At 40.4% G+C, this 8,411-nt stretch overlaps 1 protein-coding gene across 1 annotated transcript; it reads right to left on the bottom strand.

Annotated features, from left to right (window-relative positions):
- Positions 1–7,541: 7,541 nt before the first annotated feature.
- LOC137965311 (nucleosome assembly protein 1;3-like) lies at positions 7,542–7,841 on the bottom strand. The gene has a single exon (XM_068811629.1). It carries the CDS (start codon positions 7,839–7,841, stop codon positions 7,542–7,544), a length of 300 nt encoding a protein of 99 aa, XP_068667730.1.
- Between the last annotated feature and the right edge of the window lie 570 nt (positions 7,842–8,411).

The raw sequence follows: 8,411 nt of genomic DNA, 5'->3' as shown, positions 1-8,411 counted from the left end.
TGTCTTTCATAGACTTTATCTCATCCTTCATGGCATCAATCCACTTTTGAGAGTTAGAACTGCGCAAGGCTTGACATAAGTTAATTGGGTCATATTCTATCAATCCGACGTCATCCTCATGTTCTTGGAGAAATATGATATAATCATCTAGAATCGCATTTCTCCTCTCCCTAGTGGATCTCCTTAATGTCACTTCTTGAGGTTCTTGAGTTTGTACTAAAGGTGGTGCAAGAGGAAGAATCTCATTGTGGTCTTGATTTGGAACAATGTCAGGAATAAAATCCTGAATTGTGTCTTGAACAACAATAGGTATGAAGACCTGATCACTATCAATAACAGATTCTTCTTCAAAGACAACATTTCTTATGTTTTCTTCCCCTCCAAACTCAATATCCTCAAGGAATCTCACATTTCCCATTTCAAAGAATGATCGTGATGTGGGATCGTAAAACTTATAACCCCGAGAGCGTTCAGCGTAACCAAAGAAATAACAGCTAACCGTCCTTGAGTCCAGTTTTCTTTCATGTGGCCTATAAGGCCGCACCTCAGCTGGACAACCCCAAATGTGCAAGTGCCTAATGCTAGGCTTCTTGCCTGTCCAAAGTTCATAGGGGGTTTTGGCAACTGCTTTGCTCGGTACCCTGTTAAGGATGTACACTGCGGTCTTGAGAGCTTCTCCCCAAAGTGACTCTAGCAAAGAGGAATGACTGATCATACTCCTTACCATATCCTTAAGAGTTCGATTTCTTCGCTCTGCAACACCTTTCATGCTAGGTTTGCCTGGCATGGTGTATTGCGGAACAATTCCACACTCTTTGAGGAAAATCGTGAAGGGTCCTGGACGTTGTTCGCCTGATCCATCATACCGTTCGTAGTATTCACCACCACGATCAGATTTGATAGCCTTCATTTTCTTTCCAAGTTGAAGTTCAACTTCAACTTTGAAAGACTTGAAGACGTCCAAGGATTGTGACTTCTCATGTATTAAATATAGGTAACTGAATCTCAAGTAATTATCTATGAATGTAATGAAGTACTATTGGCCATTCCATGAAGCTGTAGGGAATGGACTACAGATATCTGTATGTATAAGTTCTAAGACATCTTTAGCTCTTTTGGCACCTAATTTTCTAACATTTGTTTGTTTACCTATGATGCACTCAACACAAACTTGGAAGTTTGTAGTATCTAGGGGTTCAAGAATTCCATCCAACACAAGCCTTTGAATTCTCTGTTTAGAGATATGTCCTAAACGTTTGTGCCATAATGTGGCGGAATTCTCACTTAATTTTCGCTTCGTACCACGTGAACTTATTTGCAATATTTCTCTGATACCAATAGCTTCTTCAACCATGCAAGATCTAAATCCATACAACCGAGGACAATTTCTATGGTATCTTTCCAAGCCTTAAAATTCGTCCCATTTAACATTGGAATGCTACTTATTTGAACAGTAACATTTGAAGCAGTAGCAACAAAAACTGTATAAAGAACAAAATAAACAAGCATACTCACATTAACTAACATGTCATATAAAGAAAAATAGACAAGTACAAAATAAAATCCAAATTGGGGACCCATCTCAAGATACCTAGTACAACATTAATTCTTAGTCTTTGGACAGAGAAATTAATTGTAAGTGGTACTCTCAATGCAATGATCAAATACTGACAATCAATTCTATCAAACAATAGCCTTTCTTTAGATCGACTATTGTTCACATGAAAAGTCTTTATAATTATCATGCATTTATCATCACAGATACGTTATTTATTTGGCCAAATTGTGTCTTCCTTTGGGCCGAGCACAATTTGCATAAATAACTCCGTACAAACATCTATGTATTTCTAGTCAAATTATTCTCCACTACAGAGGTTACTTTGGCAACATGTAGCTTCAAACAATTTGATTGAAAATACTAGACCAACTAAACAAAATAATTTTTTTTTTGTTTTTTTTTATTCAGTTGCCCAACACTGTGGCACCGCGACGTTGGCCTTTATTTCCTTGGAGCTGCAATAAATGCTTTATAATGTAATATATATAGACAAAACATTTAGTCAAATGTAACAAACAAATATGAGCAGCCTTATTGGGCATATACGCCAAATGCAAAATTCAGCTCGGTCGAGCCAGCTTAGCCCGAGTCGACCCGATCTGTAGCAACTGGTTCGAGTTGACTCGCCCGAGTCAATCTCGTTAGGTAAATTTTACTAACCTTGAGAAGATTTTTTTTATGGCAAGGCTTCAATTTGTCCAACGGACATAGCAACGCGCTCGTTGCTTTTAACGGGCACAACAGTTGCCCAACGGACGCACGCCCACTGCAGCTCACCCGGTGGAGTCAACGGGCGCTGCTGTCGCCCAACAGCGATGGCAGCCCTCCCGACAGGCGCTGCTGTCGCCCAAGCTTTTCGACGGGCACTGTAGCACTAGCCTCATTGTTTTCGGCGCTGCCGTTAGCTCGACGGCTCTGGCCCGCCGATCACTGTTCGGGTTCATTCCGACGATAAAAAAATGATGGCGACGACGAAACACATGATACCCAAATGGAGAACGTTTTAGACGACAGGTTTCCTCTGTCGCAGCCCCCTTTCCTGCCAGACGTCGCTGCATCGATGGGCTTCTTCGGTCCCCCCCTCTTCCACGCGTAGAGAGAAGCGAGGGGGGGGAGGGGGGGGGGGGGGGGGGGGGGGGGGATTCCGTCGACCTCTTTGCCACGCACAGAGAGATGGTGGGGGGGGGGGGGGGGGGGGGGATTCCGTCGACCTCTTTGCCACGCACAGAGAGATGGTGGGGGTGGCTTCCATCGGTGGTCGGCTATCAGAGTCGCTGTAGCGTGTCCCAGCGGACGCTGCAGCGCAATCCTCCACCCAACAGTGACGCCGACGAGACAAATTCTGTGGAGAAAAAAAATTTCTGCACTCCACGGGATTAATCTAGAAATCCTAATAATCTAACAGAACTGCTCTGATACCACTTGTTGGAATCCGTAATAGTAAATTCTAATCCAAAATTTACAACATGCTAGAATATTAGGATTGGAAACATACCTGGATCCATTCCGTGAATTTCATCTTCTGATGCGGAATTTACTGTGACGAACAATAAGAACGGATATTGATGTTGTGGTTTTCCTCAACTAAATCGCCTTATTCCTCAATGGGACCTTCGTCTCTCTTCCGGATGGAGAGAAGAAAAACTGTGTGTGATTTAGTATATTGGGGACCAGAACCATGTTGTGTCTCTTTATATAGGGTTCTCATAATTCCCTATGGTATCTACTCAATTGGCCTATATTCATGGCCCATATCCATGACCCATTCCTTAATGGGCTTAACAAAATTAGATCACTTAATTTCAGCCCATTCTATTAATAATAAAAAATATAATTACATAATAAATATGTTACCCAAATTAGAATAGGAAATGTGAATTTCTTAACAGAAAGCTCTATCGGCTAATGGTAAGGTCACTCACTCCAACGAATCAAAACCAACATCTATCAGGAGGCATCATCAACAATGGGATAGGAGTTTTGTTCAAAAGTTGCACGTAGAAGTAGAATGAAGAAAGTGTATAATGCTTAGGCAAGTTCCTTGTGTTTTGGTTCGAGTCTTTGGCAGTAGCCGTCGTTGCTTCTCAACAGACATGCTCGCTACTTCAACCACTGATACTATCTTCGTGGAGGCGTGGAAGCAGATAGTCCCCAACACAGACCTCCAAAGATAGCCAAAGAGACTGTCTAGGTAGAGTTCTATATTTTGGGACTCAAAAACATCCTTGGTTCAATGGAGATAACTGAGGTATGAGTCCAGATAGCATTCTAAATCCTTGCCATTCTTCCTCTTGCATAAAAGACAAAAAGAAAAAACCAGGTCTCGAGCAAGAACTTTGATCAATGATGGAAGATGGGCCCAAGCCCATAAGATGGACCCACAGAATAGTTTCAGTTTAAAGGTGTTTTAGTCATGTTAATTATTATGACCTCGATAGTAGGCCGAGTCATGCAGAGGTGCAGGGCTGAGTTAATTAGTATTAAGTTAATTATTTTTATTTAATTTAATTTTAATTAATTTTTATTTCTATTGAAGAGTTAATATACCACAGGGGCATTATTGTAATATTTTATTTTGATCCTTGTTAACATCAACCCTACTTAACGGTAAAATAAATGAGAAAGGGTAAGTCTTGATTTAGAGTAAACAGGGTTTTGAGTTCTCCTCAATGAGCTCAAGGGTGTGTATTTTCCTTAACGAACCTAGGGTTTTTAAGCTTCCCTTCGGCTTGATTCGTCTCTTCTCTTCTTCTTCCCTATGAATCACCGTGTGAGATCTGGGACAGATATGTTCAATTTCCTTATTCATGATCATAAGGAGATGTTTGACATTGTGGCCGAGATGAGAGAGAATGGGGAGATTGAGGTAAAGGGTTTTGTCTCTGGGGGATGTGATAAAAATAGTGCAGAACCAAGAATTGTTGAAGGGAAATTACTCACAAACAGATTTCAGGAAGACAAATGAAGACTAAGATGATGACGAATTTTAAAATTGTTGAAGTTATTGTAGTGAAGAAAGGTGCACAACAGCATTAGATGAAAACTGACAGTAAGGATTTTGAAGAAGTTGACCAGAACATGAAAAATGTACAGAAAAAAGTGGAATCGCAGGGTGCATCTATAGATCATGAGAATCATGTGAATGCCGAAGTGAAGACCGTTGATAAGATCTGTGAGCAGAATTTGGAAAAACAGAAAGCTGATAAATCAATATTTAGGACAGTTCAAAGGACAATCTCAATTCTTTGGTCACAAAGGAAGACGTGCGTGCCTACAAATGTCGATTCAAACTATTGCTATGCATTAAGTTATGCAGCAAGTGCCCCTCTTCATTTTGGAAAGACTAACTTTATTTCATCCGCGGCAAATCTGGGTGCTGCCAGTGGAACATTAGAGGCTGCCAACTAGGATAATGGTGCAAAGTTGATTGATGTATATGCAAAGTGTGGGATGGCTACAGTCAAATTTTTTTTCAGCATTACACATTGTTCCAGCAGTATTGAAGGTCAATCTGCCAAAAACTACATTTTTTTATTCAGACCCTTAGCAACGATGTGTCTCTTACACAGCCTAAGAAATTTAGAGCTACATCACAGCCAGTGGCATTACATGCGTAAAAAGAAATTTTCTTGCTTCCCACAGTTTGGATAACCAATCTCTTGCAGTGGGTTGATCTTATACTTGCTGAAATGCCTACAAAATAGTTAACTATGTATGATAGCAGCCCCACGTTTGCACATTTCTGGAGCATGGATAATCATTGTCCTCACCGAGGGATAAAGATGCACCAATCTGCTGTCCACAATGTGTTGGAGTTGTGTTTGGCCTTGAGAAACTCGATGATTGATATGTACCCTATCTGTGGATCCATAGAGGAACCTGCTGGTTTTACAGCACATGGGTTATGCAGGGATTCAATAGAATTGTTTGGTAAAATGAAAACTCATGCCGTTGGACTAGAAGAGGTAACTTACCTGGGTCTGATCAGTGCTTGCGCTCATGGTATTTTTGTGCAAAATGAGGGTCAATTTGATGAACATGGACTAGCTCCAATGACTGAAAACTATGTCTGTAGGGTGACTATTCTCAATCGAGCAGGTCAGTTCCATTTGGCACTTGAGCTTAGTGTCCAGTTCACTCCAACATCTTCCAACAAACCACAGATGTGGACTAGTATGATTTCTGAATATTTACATGGCAGACACCCAGGCCATGGACTAAAGCTGTTTAGGGAGATGGAAAGGAGAGGCCAACCAAGTATTTGTTGGCATGACATGCAACGATCTGGTAACGTGGAACTCTATGCACACTGCATATGAACAGCATTATGACCCAATAACTAATGGTGCTGCTGTCATAGAGAGAGTGGTTGGGTTGAGTGCTAGAACTACCTCAATGTTTCATAGTGATACAATTTCTGGATTCGAGGAACACTTGCAAATTTTGGAGTTGTGTGATATTGTCCTTTGCCTAATGTCTACAACCCAGTGCTGAAAATTGAGGGGGTTAGTGCTGCTTTCAATCACAGGGGGAGAGTAATAGAACAACCAATTTTGGTCATGATGCTGCTGCTGCAATGCTGGAAGAGTGGGTACATACTATGCACAAAATCACTGGGTTGCAGGACCTTGATTCTGTCATTGTAGACTCACTACAGGAAATTGGGGCTGGACCAAATAAGCCACCTCCAGCCTCAAAAGAAGCGGTTTCCAGGCTTCCAATCATCACAGTCACACATAAAATCTTAGTGAAGCTAGGGAGAGAGATAGAATGTGCAGTTTGCAGGGAGCACTTGGTTATAGATGACAAGATGCAGGAGTTGCCTTACAAGCATTTATTTCACCCAAATTGCCTCAAGCCAAGGCTAGATGAGCATACTTCATGCCCAATTTGCAGGCATGAGCTACAAACAGATTACCATGCATATGAGAGCTGGGAAGTGAGTGAAAAGGAGGTTTGAAGATGACAGGATAGGAACAAACTCCGAGGTAGAGTAGAATAAAAAGGAAAATTTTGGCCAATAGGGGGAACCGGTGGAGGGTTTTAATACCGCAATCTCTCCGTCTGGGGTGTTACATTGCACAGCTTACACAGCTTGTGTCGTCTAGTGGGTTGAGCCACATATGCTACTTGAGGAGACGTGGCGATGTTTCGGCATGCATCCGTACATTCGAGCTTGAGGACAAGCTTTTCTCCAGGAGGGGTGTAATGTTATGACCTCAATAGCAGGCCGAGTCAAGCAGAAGCATAGGGCTGAGTCAATTAGTATTAAGTTAATTATTTTTTTTAATTATTTTGTGTTACTTTGTGAGTTGATATATCAGGAAAATATCTCACTTCTCCTTGGTTTGAGGGTTTATCTATACATCTCTGTTATTTGGGCTTATTGCTACATTTATGATATTTGGTTCAAGCTGGGATCACTGCCATTACCTCCCAGTTTGAGGGGGCGAAGTAGAAGAAGTATAAGAAAGAAGTATTGTATTCCATATATTGTGGATAAGTTTATGTGACCAAAATATTCAATAAAGGGGGAGCACCAAACTTATGCATCCAAGAAAAAATATTTATATCGGATTATGACTACTTCATGGGTCCTTCTACAAGGTTTATTATTCTGGTTCATGTTGTATAAGTTAGAAGATGGTCGTGTTATTGTTACGGTCCAAGAGGAAGAGGAAGACAAAGATCAAGCCAAGGGAAAGCTTGAAAACCCTAAAACTCGTCAAGGAGAGCTCCAAGCCTATTTAACCTAAAATTAACCTAAAATCAATGCTTGTATTTCTCATTACTCTTAAATAGGGTTCACCCGTACAAGGTTTAAGATAAATTATTACAAAAATACCCCTATAAATAAAATATTCCAAAAATACCCCTATGGCTTAAAACTGAAATAAAATAAGGAAAATTAATAAAAAATTAATTAAAATAATAATGTTATTGTGTGCATAACATTACACCCCCTCCATACCATCCTCTCTCGTCAACCCCACCTGAACCATTGTCTCTGTTGCTGCTTGCACTTTGGGGGCCTCTCTTGGCCTACCTCATGGGGTACTCCTCTCTTCACATTTCGTCTAGCATATACCTTCTTTCGCATGTTTTTGGCAGCAATGTCCTCTTCATCATCATCATCTTCATCAACATCTTCATTATATTCATTCTCATCCCCTTCTATATCATCAAACTCGTCACCCTGAACAACCTCTCCCTTAAACCATGAGACAACATGTGGGATAATTTTGTCTCTGATGGTGGATCCAATATCATAGTCTTGTTCCATTTGATTTTGAAGTTGTGCAGCAGTTTCTGCATCAATATCATTATCATCATCAGGGAATTGTGGAAGATTGAAGAAATTAAAGAAACTTTCACACTTTTCAGGTTTTGTGATGGGTTTGGTGTTCGTTGATCCCTTTTTAGGCTTCTCCAAAACCTTCTATGTCAAGTTCTTCCCTGGAAGCCACTGAACCTCTGTCCCTGTTGCTTTCTCCAAAATGGGTCCATCCTCAATGTGCGAATGCCCATAAACCAACAAGTACTAAGATAGAAAAACAACAAAAAAGATAGAATACAAACCTAAAGTACTAGAGAAAAGGATCACATTATCTTTGTTGGTTGATCGAGTAACCTCATAGAACCCGCTATAATACCAAGTTGAATTTTTGGAGAAGAGAAAACTTCACTGACTTGATATAATTTCAGTACAATGAGCTTCTATTTTTCTAGGGAAGAGAAAACTTCATTGATTTGATATAATTTCAATACAACGAGTCTCTATGTAGAATAGAGGAAATTAGTAAAATTCAATTATAATTAAACTACCCTTATCCCAGTTACACCCAAATTTAAA

This window comes from Aristolochia californica, unplaced genomic scaffold (genome assembly GCF_029961685.1).
Source record: "Aristolochia californica isolate CCGP_79_NKW_82.1479 unplaced genomic scaffold, dmAriCali1.0.hap1 SCAF_5, whole genome shotgun sequence".
NCBI lineage: Eukaryota > Viridiplantae > Streptophyta > Magnoliopsida > Piperales > Aristolochiaceae > Aristolochia > Aristolochia californica.
This window is presented reverse-complemented; position numbering and strand designations above follow the sequence as displayed.

Excerpts from the sequence above, each read along its gene's own strand:
- LOC137965311 (XM_068811629.1), bottom strand. The coding sequence starts at position 7,841 with ATGGAACAAGACTATGATATTGGATCCACCATCAGAGACAAAATTATC.